Source organism: Vanellus vanellus (genome assembly GCF_965231255.1).
Source record: "Vanellus vanellus genome assembly, chromosome: 13".
NCBI classification, from domain to species: Eukaryota; Metazoa; Chordata; class Aves; order Charadriiformes; family Charadriidae; genus Vanellus; species Vanellus vanellus.
Window position 1 is genome coordinate 2,900,681 of NC_138918.1, and position 24,040 is coordinate 2,924,720.

The 24,040-nt window shown below is 48.6% G+C and overlaps 1 protein-coding gene across 1 annotated transcript in view; it reads right to left on the reverse strand.

Annotated features, from left to right (window-relative positions):
- FSTL4 (follistatin like 4) overlaps positions 1 to 24,040 on the reverse strand; it is a gene marked incomplete at both ends in the record, with an annotated part of 245,959 nt that overhangs the window by 110,420 nt on the left and 111,499 nt on the right. Inside the window, one exon of the mRNA XM_082490055.1 lies at positions 3,202 to 3,392. Coding sequence (XP_082346181.1) covers positions 3,202 to 3,392 — 191 coding nt within the window. The remainder of the gene's footprint in view (positions 1 to 3,201; positions 3,393 to 24,040) is intronic.

Sequence of the window (24,040 nt, forward strand, 5' to 3'; positions counted from 1 at the left end):
CAACACTAAAGTGTTTTTCCAGCCCCTGACGGTTTGTTTCTTATGTATTCTAAACATTTCACTCATTCTACATTAAAAATGAAGAGAGTTTTAGAAGTCGTCCATCCAAGTTAGCAAATAGCCAAAATCAGACTTAAGCATAATGAAAACGTTGGGTTCTCTGAATTTATTGTACAACGTGAAGAAAACTGCTGAAATGTTGCATCCTGCGGGCAGGAAGGCTTTTCGTGGTCGTCCAGGGACTCTTTTATTTACTATTCTAGTCTTGGCCCATTATATTGAAGCAATTTAAAGTAATAATGCTAAAAAAATGACCCTTCACCTAGCAAGTAAAAATGTTCAATAAAAGTGAGATCAACCATAACTTCCAAGATCAATCTTCTAAAGATGGAAATTTCCCTTTGTCTACCTTTGTATTGAAAATTGATTAACTTTTCATAAGACTGACAAGTTTTTACTAGTCCTTTTGATTTAACGTCAGGAAAAAAACAACCCACCCAAACAGAAAACACTTCAGCCGCAACAAATTCGGCAGATTTATGTATCTGACTTTAAAATACATTAAAGTTTTAAATGGAAATAACAAACCAGTTACCACCGTTGTTAATAGCCCCGCATACCCACGGCTACAAAACTACACGAGCACTTCACGCTGCCGGGTCCAGAGGGAAACTATTCCATAGGGTCTGCCGGCAGCCGGGAGGCAAAACAGGGAGGGATGGTCCATCCACGGGCATCTTTTTGCCCAAAGCAATTCCGTCGTGGAGAACAACCAAGTGGGCGAAGACCCTCGCTGCCTCCCAGTGCCAAGTGCCGCCCCGACGCAGGACTGTCCTCTCCAGAGGGATTCTGCTTCCAGTTTCTCCTTTGGGGTGAAATCCTCCTGCATAGAGCCTCCTAAAGATCTCCCTTCAAGTCTTAAAAATTGACTTTTTTCTGCAGCAGCGCATGTTACCTGCCTCAAGATTTCCTTGCAGACAAGGTTATAGTGCTCGAGAGACTATTTTTCTTGTAAATAAACCAAAGAAAATGCACAGTGGCAGCTCGTCCGGCAGCCGGAGAGAACGAGGTCCCACTGCATCACACTCATTTCAGCTGCCTCTACCCATGGGCAATGAAACCCCCATCGCTGGGGGAGCTGTAAAGTTGCAGAGAGCTTCAAATTAAAGAGCCAACACAAATCAATCACAAATCTACCTAACAAGGCAAGACGATTTCTGTTAAGACTATCGCACAGAAAATAAAAATGGCTCATTACCTAAAAAAAAAAAACCCTTGAAAACTGGGTGAATAAACTGGTCATGTAAGAGCACGTGAACATCACCTCATTGTTACAGCTAACAAGAAAAATAAAGAATTGACACACTATCCATCGAGTGTGAATCCTGCTGCCGTGAGAGCCCCGGAGCTGCCCTGCGGACACGTCCTCAGCCCGGTCGGGACTTTGGCCACGCTCCCACCGAGGGGCCCAAGACGAGGGCTGATCAGCTCCGGATTATCAGTATTCATGGCTTATCTACGCTCTGCATTAACTGGCATGATTTTGTCTTTTGCGAGGCGATGACGCCGCCTACTCAGCGACGCCGGCGGCCAGCCTCTGGGGAGGCTGTTTGGGTCGGAGGGCTCCCAGCTGAGGGCTGAACTTCTTCTGGTCCATCAGGTTGAAGTGGGCTCCAGATGTGCAAGCACGCACACTGATTTGGGTAACAGTGAGAAGAATTCAAATACTATTAGCCCAGGTCTATGCTTGCTCTTGCGAGAGAGACCGGGGCTCCAAAGCACATCTGTAAATGAAGCCCGTAGTAATTTTGCGGCAGACCTTAAAGCGCTGAGTCCCGCTCCTTTAAAATGCAGGCCATTGTTTCCTCCTAATGGCAAAGGCTGCCAACCCTTTATTACCATGCAAACTGAGTTTTAATATCCTGACGGAATAAGTTTCATGTAAAAAGGGCAAAAAATTGGAGAGCAGAACAGACACTTAGATGTCCCTGTGCAAAAGCTGGCCTTGAATTCAGATAAAAGTGTTTCCTCATACCTACCATGTCTTTATAAAAAAAAAATGTCGCGTTTAAGATGAAGTATTGTATATATTCATAGCTCTGAGATCTAAGGGGACTTACGCTGACACTTTGCATTGCGCAGAAAGGATCGTGCATCGTGTCAACAGCCTGAGGATTAAAATTCGGTGCAAAGCGTCCTACGCGGGAGCGAGCGGAGGGAGGAGCGAGCCTGCGGCTGCCCTCCGGCGTGCTCACAGCCTGCCTTCGCAGGAGGCACCTTCGCGTGCGCCGGCACGCGGCGCGCAGGCGAGAGGCTCCCACCGAGCAAAGGGGGAAGCGCCCGCCTCGGAAACCGGAACAGGTCCCAGGCAGGTATCGGCTTCCAAAAAGCTCCCGAAAGGCATTTGCTTCCAATTCGTCTCGTGGATGACACGACGGAATGGGAAAGACCACATTTGCCCACATCTGGTATAGTGCGTTTTCTCATATTTACAGGGCTGTTTTCTCGGGTCTGCACGTGCAGGACGCAGGCTCAGGACACGGGGAATCGGCTCCAGCGCCCCGGGCTGCGTGGTCGGTTCGCTTTATCGATAAGATGAATTAAATCAGCACAGCACCCCCATAATTAGAAATAACAGGTTTGGGTTTTTTTTTTTTTTTTCAAACTCTCACCTTTTCTATCACTATTAGGTCCTCCTAATCGACATTTCAGTATCTGCTTAGGGATATTTGGAAAACAAATCTGTCAAGAAACCTTCCAACTTTGCTGTGGCGTTACTACACGTTAACGCACGGACCAGAAGGCAGGGAGGAAGAATTAAGGGATTTCTGCCTAACTTGCGTACACCTAAAAATCCAAATTAATTCTCCCCAAGCTGGCTAGCTGGAAATACTTCAGAAGGCGACGGTTGGCCGTGAGGATTAGTATCTATTTTCAGGAGCAAGGATGGGGCTGGAAAGCCGCCATGGTTATTTTTTTTGTTGGTAGAGAAGCTTCAAATGTTTGAGGCCGCAGCCTCTCCCCAGAGACGCAGAGAGCGCCTCGCCTGCAGCGGTGGGTTTTCCTCCTTTTCCCGCTGCCGGCCCCACACTTACAAACCACTCTTCGCACAAGAGCGCTGCCGCGTTACGTCCGGTTCGCCCTCTGAATGAACAACACCACCCGCTCCGTAATTCCGTTTCCACTGACCAATAAACCCACCTGGGCCAGTTCAGAGCTGCTGAGATGCCCGTCGCTGTTTATATCCAAGTGCTTAAACATATTCTCGAGTAAGACGCGCTTCTGGGATGCTCTGTCCTCGGCCGGGCTGCTCGGCGGGCTCTGCCGGTGAGCCTGCAGGTCCAGGAGGATGCTTTTGAGCCGGCTGTAGTCTGCCATTGTACAGGTGTCACCTAAAAGATAAGAGAGCATTACCGGACCGCGTACACCCGCCTCCATCTTTTTAAAGGACTGAGCTCCTGAAGGGAAGAATAAGGCACCGTCACAGACGGGCTGTCCGCACACACAGCACCGCTCAGCTCTGTGCCGGAGGAGCTCCTGTAGTCGGTACCTTTTGGAATAGCTGGCAGTTTTTCTAAATCCTGCTGTCAAGGATGCTCTCCAGCACGTTACCTTCCAGATTACAGGGCTTCGGTTACAGACCTTCCCACTCAGCTTTGTAATCCCCCCCCCCCCCCCCTACTACATTGGCTCTAACATTTCCCTAAAGAGAAAATAAATTCATCTATCCTGTGATTATACAGCACAAAATAAACCCGGGGAAGCTGCTGTTTGTTTAGAAAGCGCCACAAACACCAATGAACGGCACCCCCGAGCGTCACCCTGTGCCGAACACGGGGCTGATCTTACGGCACCCCCACAGGCAGCGCGGGGCGCTCGGACGGGAGGGCTGCGGGGAGCCCCTGCGGTGCCGCGGCCGCCTGCGCCCACTGCCCCGCTGCAGGCCGACATAAATGCTTTCCTCACCCCTGAGCAGCAAAAAAGGGTTCTTATCACGGCACAGGCCTCGAGCCGCTCGCTCTGAAGCGACGCCGGCTTGGCTGGAGGAATCAGATTAAACCTTCATGACCCTGAAAGCTCCTGCTCTGCCCGCAGCCGCCAGCTCTTCCATGGTTCTCCTCTGGGGAACATCTTGCTCTGCTTTAAGAGCATCCTCTTAGAGGAGAAACATCCACGTGTCCAAAGTGGTATGAGATGTTACGGCCCTTTTCTGCTCAACCGCTGTCTGTCAGAGCTTGGCAAGAATGAAGAATGGCAACTGTCTTTTTTGCACAAACCCTTTTGCTTCAGTGTAGCCCACGGCGGCTGATGCCTTGCAGGAACCTGCCTGACTCCACCTCGGAGCAGACCCTGGAGCACCCTCACGCTCCAGCTGTCCCACGCTGTGTGAGCATCGACCATCACCCACCAACAGTGCCGACACATTCCGCTGTTCCCGTTTCTCTGTAACGTATTTTCTCTACAATGTAGGTGCCCTTATTCTCTATGATGATGGTTTTAAAACAACTTTTTTTATTTCAAGTCCCATCACCGCCCCTGTTGGATTAAATCTGGGGGAACCTGGTCCCCTCTTAGTTCAAGGGGCAATGACCTTGTAGGTCGGCTCCCCAGAGACTCCAAACGTTATTCCTTGGAAAAATAACAGAAGACTCTGGTGCACTGACAACTACCGGTCTTGTCCTTTTCTTGCCGAGCTGCACCACTTTTGGTCCCCTGGTCCCACTCCAACCGAAACCCAATCAAAATTCCAGCTGGGAGGCATTTCTCCCATAGCAAAGCCATCTACTATCAAGGTTTGGGTTTTTTTTTTTTTTTACCCTTCATATTTTGCGCTCACAACTTCAAAAGCACCATGACTTGAGAAGGTGAGAGAGGACGCAGAGGCTGGAGATGCGTTCACCGGTCAGGTCAGTGCCCTACTGCTACACCAGCGATAGCTGCAAGATAAGGCCTTTTTCCATCCACCCTTCCAGTTTCGAGAGCTTCTCACCGCTCAGGGACACTAAGCAGCTGTACAATTTTTCCTTCTCTCTAAACAACCTCCAAAGAGCTCTCACTCCCACATGGGATGTCTCATTTTAAGGAAAAAATGAGGCTACTATTAGTCTTGTTTACTATTTCTGGGGTGTTTTTTTAGAGGTTTTTTTTTCCAACCATGTCATTTGAGGGCTATTGTGAAGGCAGTTGGAAGAAATTTCTTTCTTCCAATCACGTGCCTATTTAAGAGAAAAATTGATTGCCGTATCCAGTGCAATCAAGCAATTTCGCAATCCTGTTGCAAATACCGTTTTAGCTACTGCAATAATAGTTTTTCTGAGCTGGAGTTTTCCTTTCTCTTCAGTCGAATCTTAATCCCAGAGATGTATCTAAGGCTAATAAAGACAGGGAAATCTATTTAATTTGCTTCCACCTCTGTTTCTGCTTTACGTTTGCCATTTGTGAGCACACGCACAGCTCCGGACAAGCCACACGGTGACACTCGGGTGGTCTGACCCCCTTACACCGTCCTCCCCACAGCGGGGACCACCCCACGTGCCCATCGCAGCCACCAGATCTGCTCACCCTGACAACTCCCTTTAGCCCTCTTTATTTCTCACTTCTTCCTCCCATCAGCTTTTGCCAGTAGCGTATGCCAAAGCAGCTCTTCCTTTACGGCCTCCAGATCTTTTATTTTCTGCTGTTGGGGCTTTTTGGCAGATCCCCCCTAACTTTTGCCTGCGGCAGCGCTTTCCCAACCTTCCTCCCTTGGTGGCCTTCTGACTCACCTCCACCTTAACCCTCTTTCTGACCACAAAAGGCAGAATTGGAAGAGGACCTGAGTGCTTCTGAAGCCCCCTCATCTCCATCAACAGCCCTTCTCACTTTATTAAGCTTATCTTGACCACTTCTTGGCTAACAGCATCCCCGGCACTGGTGTGACACCATGCACCCGACCGGAGGATTAACCAGGCGTGACGGTTCCTTGAACACTGGAGCCTCAGCCAAAACCGAGCAGAACTGCAAGTTTAAACAGAATTTCCAGCATCAATCGTTGTGTTAACGCAATGGTGAAATACAAGCAGTATACGTGAGGAGCAGATGTTTGAATCCCAACATTGCACCTCTGTTCCTGCGCGTGTGGGACCTGAGCAGGTGACCATTATAACAGTCTGAGATTTTTTCCACGTTCTGAAAACAAAGCCACCACAATGCTGCTCTTTTTTTTAAAAAAAAAGAATACACAGTCATCATAGGGCCATGAAGATGCTGGGAGGGCTGGAGCCCCTCTGCTGGGAGGACAGGCTGGAAGCGGTGGGGGGGGTCAGCCTGGAGAAGAGAAGGCTCCATAGAGACATTATAACGGCCTTCCAGTGCTCCAGGAGAGCTGGGGAGGGACTTTTTACAAGGGCATGGAGTGATAGGATGAGGAGGAATGGCTTCAACCTGGAAGAGGGAAGATTTAGACTAAATATTCGGAAGAAATTTTTCACTTTAAGGGTGGTGAGCCCCTGGCGCAGGGTGCCCCGAGCAGCTGTGGCTGCCCCATCCCTGGAGGGGTTCAAGGCCGGGTTGGACGGGGCTGGGAGCGACCTGGGCTGGGGGGAGGAGGCCCTGCCCAGGGCAGGGGGTGGCACTGGATGGTCTTCAAGGTCCCTTCCAACCCAAACCATTCTACAATGCTATGATTCTGGTGACTTTTTTTTTTTTTTTTTTTGTAGGAATGGACCTTTAAATACACTCTCCAGTGGCTCTCCATCCCCAAGCCCTGCTCCTGCGGCAGCCACGGTCGTGTGATGTAGGAGGGAGCCGAAAGCGAGGAACCGCGCTGCATCCCCCCAGGGCAGGGAAGCCCACCATTCCCCCTCCACGTCGGGGGAGATCTCCGAGGAAACAAACCCTTTTTTATTTGTATACAGCACTTTCGAAACCAGCGAAGCCTGGCACTGTTTGCATTAAAAAAAAACCCAACTAAACAGACAGGCAAAGAAAAACAATAAGACAGAAGAAAAGGAAAAGAAAAATCCAGCGTATTAAGGTCTGATTGCTAAAGTGTGGCCACGGACTGACACATTTATGCGCTCTGCTCACGCCGAGCAATGCTGTTTCTTGCTGTTTTGCAGCGGCTACGTAATTCATCCTGTTTAGCACTTCTGCATGGTTTGGCAGATAAAATATTGATCAGCCTGCCAAGAAACACAGAGTGCCATTCTGTTTTCATGTCAGAACTCCGTAATGAACTACATTTATCAAGAGCATCCTCTCTGTGAAAGGTCAGTGGTGAACGGGGCTAAATTGTGATGACAGATCATTAATCCAGTTCCCTCAATAATTGCCCTCTTTAAGAATTTTACTCCCGGTTTCCGTGAATTGAGACAGGTTTTTACAGTGGGATCCCTGAGCAGTCTTCAGCCCACTTCTGAGTCAAAGCAGATAACGGAGAAACAGCAAGTCCGGGGAATAAGTGTCCTTCAAAGGAATGCAGTTAACATAAAATAAAAATAAAGTGAGGAAGGCAGAGCTTGTTTCGATGGGTAAACCCATCTCCCCGTACAACACTGCTGTGCAAGGTGCTGTGCTACGTGATGATTACCAGAAACGACAGTACTACTTCAACTATCAAAAATGATCCGGTAACACCTACAGCGCACCAGTCTCGGAGCCCGCGGTGCACAGCCAACCTGACAGTAGGTGTGGACCCGCACATGGACAGAAGTCGTTAGGGGATTTGAGCCCCGCTGGTTACGGCACCATTTTTCCGCACGACGACAGGTTGGTGGCACCAGCAGCGCTGTCTAAAATCCGTGACAAAAGCCGGGTGGTCATCAGCATCCAGGCTAAGAACAAACGTATGCGATTATCCACACAAGAAGGTATACACGGAGATTCAAACTTCTTGTGACCCTCCAAAAGCACTGGAGGAGGTTCCCCCGGGTGCAGCTACCCACGGCAGCCCACGGCCCCTCCGCTCTGGGCTCCAGCCCTGGAAAATCCCCGGTCCTGCTGCTGATCCCAATAATCCCTGGCTCCCTGCATCCCCCTCCGTCACCTGCCAGAAACCCACCCCCAAGGGCAGGACGGCGCTCCTGCTCGCTGCCGCCGTGGGGGAGGAATGATGATGATGATGATGATGATGATGATGATGATAATAATAATAATAATAACAACAACAACAACAACAACAACAATAATAACAACCACCCAGCATAAATAAACCACCACCAAGGGTGAACTCCAGCGGCACTGATTTTCACGGCAACCCTTCGCCACGGCAAAATGTGGTAATAAAGAGCAGTTTGGAGCAGGCTGAGGAGTGTCATTTCGAAGGCAGGAGGCACCGGGGGTGTCGTTTTATTTGACAGTTCCTCTTAGACGGTGCCAGCTATTTTCGGCTGTTCCCGTGGCACTTTTCTAGCTCCAGGAAGAAATTCAGTCCAGGAGATGGGAGCACTAAGCTTTGTTTTCTCTTCTGTTTCCACGGGGCGAAAGAGATGCGGTTGCCGAAAATAACATTTCTAGACAAAATTAAAGGATTTGAGAAAGGTCTTGTTTTCCAACAGCCCACCCTTTCATATGCTGTACTCAGGCTTCATCTGGTATTGTCAGAAGCAGCTGAAAAGGACTAAACTAAAATGTTACGGGATACAAATGTATTTATGAGCGTGGCTCCTTAATTCTTGCGCCGTTTACAGCTAAATTGCCTATCAGCAGCAGCCCATTTTCATGCATACAAAATGAAAGCGCTGGCATGCCTCAACCGCCAAAATGCGGTCCCAAAACATCAGACTGCGGAGTCTGAGCGAGACGGTTATGGGAACTCTTCACACCGATAACCCGCGGCCTCGTGGCCTGTTTGGCTCCACAGAGCAGGTTCACACAGGGACAGGCAAATTAAAGATGACTTCAGTTCTTCAGGGGGTCTCACAGCAAATCCCCATTCCTCCATGCAAATTTTCTACCTGTCTCTTCCTATCTATCTTCCTCTTCCTTTAATTGCTCTTCTGTTTTTCGCACGTGCATGGAGAGATTGGATGGACTTCCCTCCTACTTTTCCTGCGTGGTTGGAAAGAAGGAGGAAAAAAACTTATTTTCTCAACGAGTTGCGTGAACGGCCTCCTCTGAGCACGCGTAGTGGCAGTAAGACAGAGAATATCGAGGAAGCTTGGTGAAATTCAGAGATTTCTTGCAATTTAGAGACACCTGTGAGTTTTCAACCTTCCCCTGCTCTGATTTTTTATAGGCTGTAAGTACTAGGTCTGAGCAAACCCATTTAGGGTGAAGAAAAATTAACCCAAATCTTAATCTAGCAGAACATAATATCAACCATTTGACTTTTGATCGCTCAGAGGAAGCATCCCATAAAATACCAGGCAGCGCTCTGCAGCAATTACACTGCAGGTAACCCTGCCGCGGTGTTTCCGTGATGCCCGGTAATAACGCAAGGCGCATCCCGCTGCCGCCAAACGCCACCGAAGACCGTGACCTTCACCGGCACCGTGCCCGGAGGAAGCCAGGCGCCTTAGATGTGACATTTAGGCAAAGCTGGCTAATTGCATCCTGCTCCCAGCGCAGCGCTACCTGCCCGCCAGCTTTACACCCCTCAAAGGCTGAGAACCCATTTTATTCCCGTTCTGAATTTCCAAGTTAAGTGAAACTCCGGTAAAGCTCCCGCGAAGAGGAGCAGATGTTTAACATCATGCAAATTCAGGAACATTAGCGATCCTTCAGCTGCTGCCACCGAAAAAATTCAATTAACAATAAAAGCCCAAAGTAACTTGCTTTTCTTAGGGATATGTTTCAGTTAATAAGATGTACATTTATCAGATATCCATATATAATTTAGCAGCAACTGGGAGCTCACCGAATATATCACAGAAATGGAACGGAGTATACACTGTGAAGTAGACACTATTAAACACCAGACATTTACAACCTGGAAGAGTTAAAACTTGCCTCAGCGCATATTTATTTCAATATTTCACTTTATTACAAGAAAAAGCACCCATCTATTACTCTGCGAGCTTTTAAAATATATTAAAAACTTACAGCATCAGAATACAAATTCCCCCGTTCTATAAACAAAAACTCCACTCCTACCTTAAACAATCACCTTCCAAACTGCAGAAACCCGAATGAACCGCACGCGCAGGAAAAGGGACGGACGGATTTGCAGCTTTTCTCGGGAAGCCCGAGAGTCACAGCTCGCTTTACCACGTCCGAGAGCAAGTTCCAGATTCGTGCCGGTCCCGGGAGGCAGCGGCGCAGGCGGGAGGTGGCGGGAGCAGCCCGGGGGAGGGAGGCAGGAGGCAGCCCGCAGGTGGGAAAGTGCGCGGTGAGTGGGATTTATCAAAAGCGCCTATCACCGCCCAGGCGGTACGCCACAGATTTACGGGTTTTTAAGCCAGCAGGGATCATGTGAGCACTTTGACCTCCTCCACCAACCAAGCCCCGAATTCACCGAGATTTCACCTGCAGCAGCTCCGTACTTTGTTTGCTCCGTAGCACACCGCCTAGGAAGGCTCCCAGCCCTGACTTCAGCACATCAGAGGAGTTTTTTCAAACGATTGCTCCGTCTCAGTGGGCAAATACATTTTATTTTTAATATGTTTAGCTTCAATTTCCACCTCCTGAATTTTGTTACGCGTTCATCAGGAACATCAGACCGTACGTCTCACAGCCCGCCCGTCCCCAGCCCAGGCTGGCAGTGATGCTGGGCTCAGCGCGCCTTACCCGTCCCCTCCCATGAGCTGTGGGATACAGCGGCTCTCACTAAGGCAGCTCACCTTCTGAATGACTGTTGGGTTTTTTTTCTCTTTTCTGGGAATTTTATCATCCCACGGTGGGCACCTAAACAACCACGGCCAGGTTCGCAAAGACCTTTGGCTTCTGATCAGCAACGGGTGACTCTACTGCAACTCAGTGCCCACCACCAGGGCTGGATGAGACACCGCGTGGTACCCGGGGATGCTCCACCGCCCGTGGGGAGCCCGAGCCCATTCCCAAGCCAGGGGTTTCTAGAAGATTACGGTGAACAATTGCTCTCATCCCCCCAGGACGTCGCTCCCGAAGACGCGCTCAGACAGCGTTCCCAAACGCTATTTAGCATAAAGAAGATGTAACTTAAGAGCAATGCCAGGGCGGGGAAAGTTTTCCGTGTGATACCGTAAGCAAACAAAGCTGTTCCCACCGCTGTTTTTATTATTTGCTGCCTACTGAGTATTAGCTGTTATTTTTACGTTAAACGATTAAAAACGTTTGTCAAACCAGAGAGTGAACACCAAAGCAGAAGAAGGGGCCGCACCGCGCAGTCAAGGCAAAAAACCCGTAAGTGACCCCTACACCGCTCATCCAAACTATTCGGTGGGCGCAAATACAGTAATAGAAATCCCGGGTGAGTTATGCAGGATCGGTAACAGACAACGGGCTCTGCCCAACCATTCCTTTACGCACAGCACAGCCCGCTCTGCTGTAAGTCTATCGCTCCACACAGAGCCGCGATCTTCCACACGCGCACCCCCAACTCTCCGTGCCTGTTGCGTACTCGCTGCAAATTACGTTTTGCCTTCAGATTGCATTGTTTTTCTCTGTAAAAACTATTACGTTAAATGAGTGATGCTGCATCCTAAGTTGCAGACTGGGGGGGGGGGGGGGGGGGGAAGGCGGCGAGCGGGAGAGGAAAATGTGCCGTACGCAGCTGTTTTTAACAGTGACAACAAAATGAGCTTAAAGAATGTCTAATTACTTAAGATCCCAACTCAAAACAAATTCACAGCGTAATGAATTGATGCAATTATTGAGAAGTGCTGTACTGAAACAGGCTGGGAAGGGAGCGAGGCTTCTGTAAAGGTTAAGAAAAAGAAGAAACTAAGTCAAGAGAGGGGTCTGGGGAGATGCCAGGTGGGTGCTGGGGATGCCACCCCCAGGAGGGACCCGCACACAGGGAAGGGAGGTGGTCCGAGGGGATGGATTTGGCAGGGGAGCGGCGCCGGGAAGGGGAGGGAGCGGACCAGGCATCACTTGGGAGGATAATTCAGTGGGTATGTTGTACATGCCTTGGAAGAGCGCGGACTTAGGGGACCAAATTACGCGTGGCTGCCAGCTGCCTCGGGGAACCCGAAAGGCAGAGAGGTGACAGCAGGACTCAAATAGCAAATTCCTTGAGGTATTGAGAGCGGATCCGTCGGTGGCACTTCAGAGGGCCCGCGGCACTCGGATCTGCTCGCACAGGTCCGGGAGCAACGGGAGTGCCGGAACGCTCCTTCTCCTGCTCCCACCAAAGGGGATGGAGAGCAGGAAAACAGCCAAGCAACGCGAAACAAAGCGGCTCAGCAAACTTGTCGCGGGACGCTGAGGGAGCTGTTTGCCTCCGGAACACAAGTGATTTCTCAGAGAGGCACCGCGTCCCCAGGAAAGACACCACCGCTCTTCCTCCCACGGGAGCTTGCCTTTGCTGTGCTCCGTCTGGCCCAGAGGGCATATTTCACATTATTACACTTTCCAATATGAAAAAAACCAAAACAAACCAAAGAAACAAAACCAACAAAGGTAAAAATACCTAACTACGAAAAGCCGTGCTTGTGGCTAGGACAGGCTGAGCAGAGCTCCTGAAAACAGGGCTGCTCCCTATAAACCCAGGCTTTGATTTCTGTTTCATTGCTTCAACAAATAGAATCATCATAGAATGACAGAATGGTTTGGGCTGGAAGGGACCTTGAAGACCATCCCGTTCCACCCCCCTGCCCCGGGCAGGGCCACCTCCCCCCAGCTCAGGTCGCTCCCAGCCCCGTCCAACCCGGCCTTGAACCCCTCCAGGGATGGGGCAGCCACAGCCGCTCGGGGCACCCTGCGCCAGGGGCTCACCGCCCTCAGAGTCAAGAATTTCTTCCCAGTATCTCACCTAAATCTCCCCTCTTTCAAAATGAAAGGCAATCCTACTGTGTAGGACTGACATCTCCACTCGTTTGCTCTGTGCTCTCTGGGGTCCGATGGTCCATCCCAAAGCCCTGATGCCTCCATGAGCTCTTCCTTTCTGGGCTGCATATGGCAGCGCGTCGCGGAACTTCAGGAACCTCCATACTCAGTCTGTACAACTAAAACCTCTGCTTTTAGAAAGAATTAACTGGATTATACTTATTCTACATATTTCCTCATGCTGTTGCTGCAAGGACGGCTGGGTGAGAGGGGTGTCCTTCCATGGCGTGAACCCTTTGGACCTCCAGTGACAGCAGGAAGGCTTTGGTCTGTGTGGTTTCACTGTGATGAACAAAAGGAATATTTGGGGGGGAGTTGCAGGACTGCGGGGGGATCCTGCAATTTAAATTAAGCAAACCAAACGGGCTTTTGTTAGATAAATCGTACGTTTGCTCCTTACGCCTGCTTCAGCTGATGATGCTACACAATCTGCCGTTTGACATTTTACAGTCCTCTACCTTATTCCTATCAGAGAAAGCAAAATTGTCTGGATTCCTCTGGGAAGTAACCGATGCTCACTTTTTTATGGCTGACTGGCACATCTATCAAACGCTTCTAGATAGCAAATGTATTATTTGGAAGCTTTAATAAACGTTAAAGCCCTCTGGCACCAATGTAAATTTTATTGATCCTGTTGTGCTCGGAAACACTTACCTCTCCAAACAATTCACTGGCTTCTGCTGTCAGGAGGAGCGCTTCACCATCACTCCGTGCTACAGATTCCCGTGAATCCGACTCCCTGCCAAAGGCACTTGGCTTCTTACCGTCTGGTTTCTTATCAGTACCATGAAGCATACATGGAAAATGTTGCCAGTAATGTGTGCGATATACTTCACGCCATCCTTGGTGATGGATGGAGTCAAGAACATTACTTTTTTTTTTTTTTCCTTGGGTATTTGTGTAAACAGGTTTCCCTGCTGCCTTCTTGGAGACACTCTTGCTTCTATCCCGAGACCGCAAGATCTGCCCTGGGACGGCCTCATCCTCTACCGCAGGAACTTTTTCAGCAATCCTGAGCCAGCCACTGCCTGCGGTTACCCAATAACACCTCCGCTCAGAAGGTGTGTGATGTTTGCGGCTGCCCCTGCGGACAGGGAGAGCAGAGGGTACGCGCGCATGCTGGCAACAAGTTCTTATGACATTTTCAATCCAAGTGCAGCAAGAAAACACCGTAATTCTCCCCGGACTGTGTGTCCTCCCACATCCTCATAATCAAAGACATCCAGAGAAACCCGCCGCAAAGCAACAGCAGATTTTAGGCACTTCCCCACTTTGCACTTGAACTGTGAAGTCTCCGAGATCCTCTCGCTAAGCACTAAAGGACAACAGCATTACAGGAGGCAGGAGGATTTATTACTGTTAAGGATGTGTGTAATGGTCTAATAACGATGTGCTGTGACTGTTGTTCAGATGTCATTAGGAGACCTCTCAGGCATCTCATTAGTAGATTGTAATGTACACCCTAAAGGGCATTACCGTAATTATAAAATGTTAACTTCTAAAGAGGAAAACACACACAAGCAGGGAGAAAGTACTGCTAACGTAAAAAAAAAAAAAAAATTAAAAAGGAGTAAGAAACGTCACACAGAAAACTCTTAAATTGGTCCGGCAATAACAGATTAAATGGAAACATTTCCAATATGCACATTTATGCGTGAGAGTCCACTTCTCCACAATTTGATGAGGTCAAACCCACTCCACCGCAGCAGTCGTAAAGGTTTGCAAAATAATAGTTGGGTTTTAGCTATTATAATGATCCTGCGCAATATGTGCCACCCCAGAAATCGAGAGTGCCTCCCATGACCGACAGCCAAAATTCGCCACTCCGACGACAGAACGTCCCAACTACGTGACGTGTTAAACCAGACCCTTTCCGTGTGACGAACGGCGCAAACGAGGACTGCGGGTTCCTACTGCACCAACTCGGCCAACTGAGCGCAGCACTCAACCCCGTAACACCTCCGGGTACGCCTCGACCTGCCCGTGCGGCGTCACAGCTCGCAGGGCTCCGACGCGCCGAGGGAAATACAAACACATGGGCTCTAACTTCCCATTTACAACACAAACCCAACGCCGCTCCTCCTCTGCTCTCCCATCGGCGCCCGCACAACAGCAACAATTACATTTGTATTCCTACTTTCCATCCACCTATGAGGAACAAACGCAGCAGACCAAGAAACGGAATGAATAAATAAAAGCTCAGCGATGTAACCGGCGGAATTTGGGGGATGGATTCCTCTCCTATTTCTCCATGGGATTTTTTTGGGTCCCTTTTCTCTTAAGCGCTATAATGATAGATGATGAATGGGAGAGTCATCTAAGCACGGGAAGTGCTTTACTGCTGACAACGCAAATAACCTTTCCGCGGTTCAGGGTACCAATTCCGGAGTAGATCTGCCGGAGGCCTGTCAAGATAACAATATCCCCACACTGAACTGTCGGCAGTGGGATTTTTCATTATATATGTCACTAAAGTACAGAGGGAAGCTTCTTACTGCAGAAATAAGGGGACGAAAACATGTTTCTCCTGAAGATTTTCAGCGCCGAGAGTGACAGATATTCCAGGGTAAAGCACGAATGACAAATCGCTATGTTGTGATCTGCGAGAGCACTACACTGAGCCTCTGCCGAGAGGGAATTAGCACAATTTAAAGGCCGGGACGCAGGGAGCGATGTCCCGGGGGAGCTGCCCGCCCAGGCACAGCACTTCTGTCCCCCCCCGCAAAGCTTCAGCTCGTGCTCTGCCTGAACAGGCTCCCTGTAGACCCCCCCTCTAAAGAGGGGTCCCCCCAATTTGGGCTCCCCAAATTTCCTCCTCTCGTTCGGACGAGGATTGCCTCCCCCACGGCAAACCCGCGCACTGCCTGTTTCTGCCTTGGACGCAGCTGAAAGCCCCAAATTACGGTGGTGGTGAAGAGGCTGGAGACACGGCAGAGCATCGCCCTCGGTGCCCCGCTGCGTCCCGACAGCCACTCCCGGCGAGGAAAAAGGGCGGAAGGGGAAAAAAAAAGGGAAGAAAAGCACAGCACTAGACTATTCCAAAACGCAGAGTTGGCATTTCAAAACATATTTACCACCTTAACACCTTCCTGCCCAAACGGCCCCACAACAGAGACACCCAAGACACCCACAAACTACAAGAGAGACACCCAACTACAGTGGCGAATTTGTTTTCGCTAAGAAGCGAAGTTACTGAACAAAATTTGTTCTGCTTTACCTCAAACCAGGACATTTATATACCAGGAAATCTTTTAATTTCATTCTCTGCTCCGTATTCACAACACCCAGTATTTATTTCAAGCGCATTAAGTATAACACGAGCAACAGACACAAGTGATGTACCCCTTGGCTCCCAGGGCTCTGCCGCCCCATGACCCCACACCGCCCCACACCCTTAAGCTCACCATACCCATAACGTGTCCCCAAGGGCTTGGGCTTATTATCATAGATTCATAGAATCATCGAATGGTTTAGGTTGGAAAGGACCATGAAGATCATCGAGTTCCAACCCCCCTGCCATAGGCAGGGACACCTCCCCCCAGCCCAGGTTGCCCAAGGCCACCTCCAGTCTGGCCTTGAACCCCTCCAGGGATGGGGCCTCAACAACCTCTCTGGGCAACCTGGGCCAGTGCCACACCACACTTAAAGTGAAAAATTTCTTCCTAATGTTCAATCTGAACCTGCCCTCTTCCAGTTTAAAGCCATTCCCCCTCGTCCTATCGCTACATGCCCCAGTAAAAAGCCCTTTCCCAGCTCTCCTGTAGCCCCTTTAGGTACTGGAAGGCCGCAATAAGATCTCCCCGGAGCCTTCTCTTCTCCAGGCTGAACAGCCCCAACTCTTTCAGCCTCTCCTCATGGAAGAGGTGCTCCAGCCCTTGGATCATCCTCGTGGCTCTCCTCTGGACACGCTCCAGCAGGTCCATGTCCTTATGTTGGGGACTGCAGAGCTGGATGCGGTACTGCAGGTGGGGTCTCATGAGAGTGGAGTAGAGGGTCAGAATCCCTTCCTTTGACCTGCTGGCCATGCTGCTTCTGATGCAGCCCAGGGTACGGTTGGCCGCCTGGGCTGCGATCGCACACTGCTGGCTCATGTTGAGCTTCTCGTCAGTCAGCACCCCCAGGTCCTTCTCAGGGCTGCTCTCCAGCCATTCCCCGCCGAGCCTGTATTTGTGCTTGGGATTGCCCCAACCCAGATGTAGGACCTTGCACTTGGCCTTCTTGAACTGCATGAGGTTGGCTTATTCACAATGTCCAACCATCCTTCACTCCCAGAGATCGGCAAAATCCCACCCAGCTGTGTCCTAACAGCACAGGACACAAATGAAACCCAAACCACTGAAAGCGGATAAAACTCCGAGGTTTATTACAGCTGGGAAATTAAAATTCAATGTTGCAGTAGAGAAGGATGTTAAAATGCTGCACAGAATTAGCTCCTCTTTGCTCAGAGGAGATGGTAAGTCTGGTTTAACATTGTTTTATTGACACAAATTCTATTTGTTGAGGGCTCTGAAGAAGTGATGCTCGCGCCTCGCGCTCCCAGCCGCTGGGTACCCAACGTGAGATTCTCCCTTTGCCAGCACAGGGATGCAGCGCAACCGCAGCGCACGGCAGGTGGAACTCGCCGCGCCGCACGCGTTGGGTGTCACAGAGCGGCTGGGTCGGCACGACGGTAAGTCTGGAAGTCTGAAGACTGCGGGGGGATCTTATCAACGCTTATCACTCCTTCAAGGGCGGGTGCCGGGGGGTGGGAACAGTCTGTGTGCAGTGGTGCCCAGTGACAGGACAAGAGGGAACGGGCACAGACTGACCATAGGAAGTCCCACCTGAACCTGAGGAGGGACTTCTCTCCTGTGGGGGCGGCAGAGCACTGGCACAGCTGCCCAGAGAGGGGGGGAGTCTCCCCCTCTGGAGCCATTCCAAACCCGCCTGGAGGTGTCCTGTGCCACTGCCGGAGGTGCCCCTGCTCTGGCGGGGGGTGGCACTGGGGGGGCTCCAGAGGTCCTTTCCAACCCCCACCAGTCTGGGAGTCTGGGATTCCATTCCGTGATTCTGTGATACTGAGTGCTCTGAAGAAGGGATGTAATTAAGTTTTATGTAAAGAAGTCCTTCTAACGCGGCAGGTTCTGTAAGATAGTAAGACCTGTTGATAACATGCCCGTTTCCCCAGTGAAAACCTTTTCTCATCATCTCGGTATCTTGCTAAAGCGCCCCGCAAGTGTACAGAGACTCCACCTTAATGAGAGAGTCAAATCCGTTTATACACGGTCTTGCACAAATGCTTTTCTCCTTGTCTTTAGCACCACATAAAATACAAGAGCAATAGAAAACGAGTGAAAGATCCCGCTCTAGAAGGCAAGCCAAGGAATTTAATGCCATTTATTAGAAGCAGGGTCAGGCCCTTGGTCATGTCAGGTCCTTCTCATACGCCGTGTGGTTTTGTGATGTACAAACTAAGATGCATCACTGCGAATTTCTGTTAAACCCTTTGAAACATGACGAACAGTGAAGAAAGGATTCAATGTTCAAGCTTTAATTAAAAATTTAGCCAAACCACGTGGCAAGCAATGAAAATGACTTGCACACCACCGCCTCCCATCATCCTCCCGCAGCCCCCGCGACCTGCCAAATATCTCAAAACTTCAGCCAGGCAAATTAAAACACCACCAAGATTTGTAGTCCTCCATGTCTTTACCACTTTGCTTTTAAAGAGAATTACAGGTAACTTATATTACTGCTGCAATTACAGGGCGACTGCGTTTTTCTCCCATGGACTGCCATTCTGCAGAGGATTGCTCCCACTCTGCCCACCCCAGTTTTACAACGGTGGAGCATCAGTGAGTTTGCAGGACTTGCAAGATCTGTACTTATTTATTTCAGCTCCTTTTCCCTGCAGTAAATAAATAAATAAATGAACACATGCGTTTTCTGTCTTTAGTTTCCCACCCATGTAAGATACAAGTTTGGTCATTCCTTCTGCCTGGGCTGGAATGACCTCTCTGAGAAAAGTTGCAGAAGATTCAGACCATCATTTGACAGTTTTGTCTGCATCCACATCAACAGAATAAAAATAAATTAACCATTCCCCCCATTGCAGTGGTCATTCACAATAACGGGACTAAGCTCCCCGCTCGAGCTTATTCAAGCAAGTAAAGTAACCTCTCAAGTTTTGTTATTTTTTTTTTTTTATTAATATAATAGCAGCCAAACATCTGAAAACTTTTAAAACTAATATTCTGAAATTTTATGCTTCACATGCCAGGATTTTTAATATCACAAAATGTTTGGAGTTGCAGTCAGTCTAGCAGAAAATATATCTATGGCTGTCAGATAAATTTATTTCGAGCTGTGAAAAAATTATGTTGCTATCTAACGTAAGGTAGCATCCCTTCATCCCAAAGCTAGCAGCCGACAGCCCGTTGGCCTAATTCCTATTTCAGAGAGATTGCAAGTGACCCATGTACAAAATGTGACGGTGGTATTCATGAGCGGATTTGTAGGAACAGCGTAGCCCCGTCGCACGGTTTCAAAAAAGAAATCTGGAAAGATTGCGTATCTGGATCTCTGTTAAGGGGTGCAGAAGGTCAGCAGCGACTCGGCCCGCGCAGTCCGAGACGTCTGTGTTACACAGACGCACGGAGAAACTACGGAAACGCATTTTCACACCGTCATTCCTTTGGGAATAGCTGTGCCCACCATTTCTTACCTCTTGTGCCCGCACGGGAAACGCAACGCACGCCAAAGCCCTGAGCAAACCACCAAACGCCGGCAGAGCAACGTTGTTTTCGATGCTCATTAAATTTTGATCATCCTTCCCTACGACACACAATCAACCAACACCGCTTTTGGGCTAATTGTGCTAGGTCACCTTTTTTCCATGTTTTTTTCAAACTTGTTAATTTAGTGCCTTTGGCTTCCAGTTCATTCATCCCCTTCCAACAGACCGTTCCCTCCATACGTTCAGGTTGGAGGAAGCCACTATAGGAAACCTGGAGCATTTGAACCTCCATGAGAAGCCAACCCCAGAGGTCTACAAACCACGCGCTCGCCCACGACAGCCACGCGCAGTTCCATCCCGCTAACGGACGGCCTTTCTCGGCAGCGCTTCATCAGGATCTTTTGTCTCGTGAGCTCTGTGGCGTGTTGGGGCATAACTGCTTTCTTAGAGATATTCAAATGTCAAAACAGTTCCTTTGCTTCAATTCATTAAGGCTTACAAAAAAATTAAATTTTCACATCAGGTAGAAGATCTCCACGGTCTTTCGGGTTAAAAGACGTTTTAAGAAAGCTAAGCCTCAGCTTTAAAAAAAAACACACTATTAGAAGCCAGAGAGACCCTGAAATCAATTTATTTTCCCAGTTTTAACTTATTAACTCCTCAAAAGACATTTAGAAAAGCTTTATCTGAGAAAGGGGTATGCTCCAAGAGCATGCCTTTTCCATGCGTACATATCTGTGAAGTGAGGGAGGTAAAGAAAGAATAATGTTAATACACATGTGACTAACGGCATATTCCCTGGTACTTCACTTCCCGCGTGCTCGCGTAGCTGTTACGCTGCCAGGGAGGGATGCAATGAAGACCAGAGAAGAACCTGAGACAACAGCACAGCTGAAGACGATGACTAACGGCACATTTGAAACGACACCTGGCAGAACTATCTGCAGATGGGACTCCTTAAAGTCATAAATGGACTACAGTATTTCCTTTGAGGAGTGAAATGCTGGAAAACTACAATTGCAGAAGCCTTGGAGATACAAAGGTTGACAGATTAGGACCATTTCTAGGGAAGGATGACACCAGCAACGTCCTCCATCATTCCACCACCGTGGTACTGCTGCAAGACAGTGTCAAACCTTGCAGTAAATCAAAAATGGGAGCAGTCCACAACATCAAGGCGAACTTCCTAACACTACTACCCTTTTCATGTTTTTGTTAACAGTATCAGGAGACATTATTAACGAGGCTAATCTCTCGGCTTCAAAGTCAACAGCTATTGCTTATCTGCACCTCCGCTTTTCTAATACACTATCTAAGAGCTTGAAAATATCTCAAATTCCTATCAAGGGCCTTTGGGAGGGAAGAGGAGGAGTTGAGGCCACCTTTGTATAGTACTTTTCACAAGCTGCTGCTAAAAACTCTTCCTAATTTCACAATCACGGCCACGAACATCACTACTCAAAGCCCCGCTGCCTGAGTCTGTAGGAAAGGATGGTCACTCTTTCCCTGGGGAGTGGACGTTACCCGCACGTCCTCCTCTGCACGCAGAATCCACCCAACTCTCTCCGATTATGTGGATTGGAAAACACGACGAGAAGCGCCTTTATGAGACTGCAGACGAAGGTTCTGATGACTACTAAACTTATGAAAATGAAATAATCGGCTGCATCTGTTGTGAACCTGGAAAATACACTGATCCATATGGGCAGAATTATTTTTACTCCTTACAACTTTAAATAAAATGCTTAATTAAAAGGCACTCATAAACACATACTGTGATTCAGATTATGAAGACATTAAATTACAGAGATCCTCCTGCCCATTGAGGCCAGAAAATGTGGGTTTGGGGAGCACCATGACACGCAAACTCGGGAATGTTTTAATCTAAACTGTCCTGGACTTAGTGGCAGCACATTGCCCCAAATTCAGCCAACTCAGCAGGGCGTGCGTGTCATGTTAATACCTTTATATACATTTATGCACATGACTGCCCACACAAGGACATGGTGCAGCAATAGCATGGGCCAGACCCTCAGCAGGTCTGAGATAGGAGGACACAGAGGAGCTGCTCGCTGGCTAATTCAGTGCTGGCATCCTTGTCGCCATAAATTTTGCCCTAAGCTGTATTAGCTGGCTGCTGCGTCCCTAATAGGTGTGAAGCTTCGGACATATATCTGCTTTTGCAGTGAACATCCCCTGCATGTGAAAGTGTAAGCTCTTGGAAAAACACATTCCAAAGTAAAAAATAAAAATCCTAAGAATGGAACTGCATTGCAAGTTTATGAATTCCTCTTCCCTTAATGCTTTATGTCAGGCTGTGAAGGAAATATTAGTATTTCCTACAGAAAAAAAAAAAAAAAAAGCCATCCTAAGAGTCAAAGCCAATGACTTCCAAAACATCCCCGACACCTGTTTTGGACTTAGTTGCTTGTTTTCTTTGCCTTTGCAGTCTATACGTGGTGTTCTTCAGCAGGGATGCATCTCTCCTCAGCCCTCCCGCGCCTGCAGCGGTATTCACGCTACGGAGAGCTGCTCACGCCGTCACCTTTCCAACCTCAACGCCATCACAGCCTGAGCGCCCGCAACACCCGGCAAGGGATGTATCTCGGCAGAGGAACTGCTTACATTTGACACTCATTATCCTAATGTAGAGCCAAAATAAGTTTCCTTTCATTAAAATATGTAATTAGGGGTTCTTTTTAGACATGGGGGAAAAAAATCCTATCTTGTGTTAGATGAAGAGTTGTTGCTTCTTTGACTTGAATCAGAAAGCGTCTCTTTTGGCAATCTCCCACCACACTCATACATCAGCTGTTAAAAACATCTTGAAAGGCACAAAATGAAATGAATCACATCTGGAGCCAATTTGGACATGTATTTGTTTTCTAAACAGTATTAAATTCAAATCAGTATCTTGAAATTATAATATAAGCACACTAAATTGGATAGAAATAATGAGAAATGGCCTTATTCATACCATGCTAACTGCCCATATATCCTTACCAAAATAACCACGATCATAACTCCCAAATAACTTCACGGAGCTAACAGATCACGAAATCAGACCTAAATTAAAACGAAATATAAAGGCAAGTACTTCAGCGGCTCGCTACCCGGCCTGCCAGAGCGCAATGCCCGTAAGAGGTACAATACTTGAACGTCCACCCAAGTCGTGGCTACTTGTACCAGATGGGAAACATACTGCATTTCTGTAAAACCTATAGGTTATTGATTCCTCTTTAGTGCAATTATTCAGACACAGCACACACGCTAGCCTGTAAAACCTACCCAACGCATGCAGTTGATAGAGCTGTCTTTATCGCTGGCTATGCTCTATTTGCACACTCCTCAAGCTTCACACGTAAAATAGTTATTTATTTGATACCGAGGGCAGCACAAAGGCAAAGGCTCAGCGGGCGATGCCTTTCGGCATCGCTATTCCAGTCTCTGATGCTCAAGTCAGCAGGAACTTACATCGCTCCATAACAACTCAACTCTCCTCCACCACCCACCTCAACGCGGCACAACAGGCCGACGTGCCATGACCTGGCGCTGGGACCTACCACCGCCTTTGTGCCTGCGCACACAGCCACTGCTTCCCCTGGCTTCAGCCTTGGGGCACCTCCAAACCATCAAGATTTTCTCAGAGAGCCGCCTTTGGGTTGAGGTGATCTAGACGCGATTTTTTGAGGAGCCCAAAACTCACTGGCTGACCCCAATCCCAGTGGCTCAGGAGAAAGGTGAGATGCTGTCAGATGCCCTTTTAAGATGCTGGAGATGTGGGAAGCATAAAACAAGTCAAAGTACATCCTCGTAAAAAAAACCCAAACCCTCTCTGTGGTGATGGTTCCTGACGAGCTTTGGAGCCAACCTGGGTGCCAACAACCTGAGAGTGAAACCTTCTCTCTCCCAGTCCCCTGACCACACTGGTATAAAAGAAGTAAATGAAGATGACTCAGAAATTCATAATTTGGTCTGCGTAAAACAGGAGAGATAAACCGACAGTACCCTCAAGAAGGGTAAAGTTGCAGGTAAGATAACGAGGCTTTGGAAAAGATGGCTGAGACTACAGGAAGAAATATGACCGAAGTAGCGAACATCATCAGTGGCACTCTGCGTTGGCTGGACACCCCCCTCAGTCCTTTTTCCAGTTGCTCACAAATAAAAGATTAAATTAGCAAGAAGAAAAAGATACAGTTCAATTAAATATCTGTTCACATAAAAGCAGGTAGTTACGACTCACATGGATTCTGACGATCTGTGTGGACCCAGACAGACGCTTCCCAGCACAGTAGCTGGAATAGCATTTACAAAGGAAAAATTCTCCAGCCTTTCAGGGTAACAAACTCCCAACAATTTTCCTATACAGACTTTTTG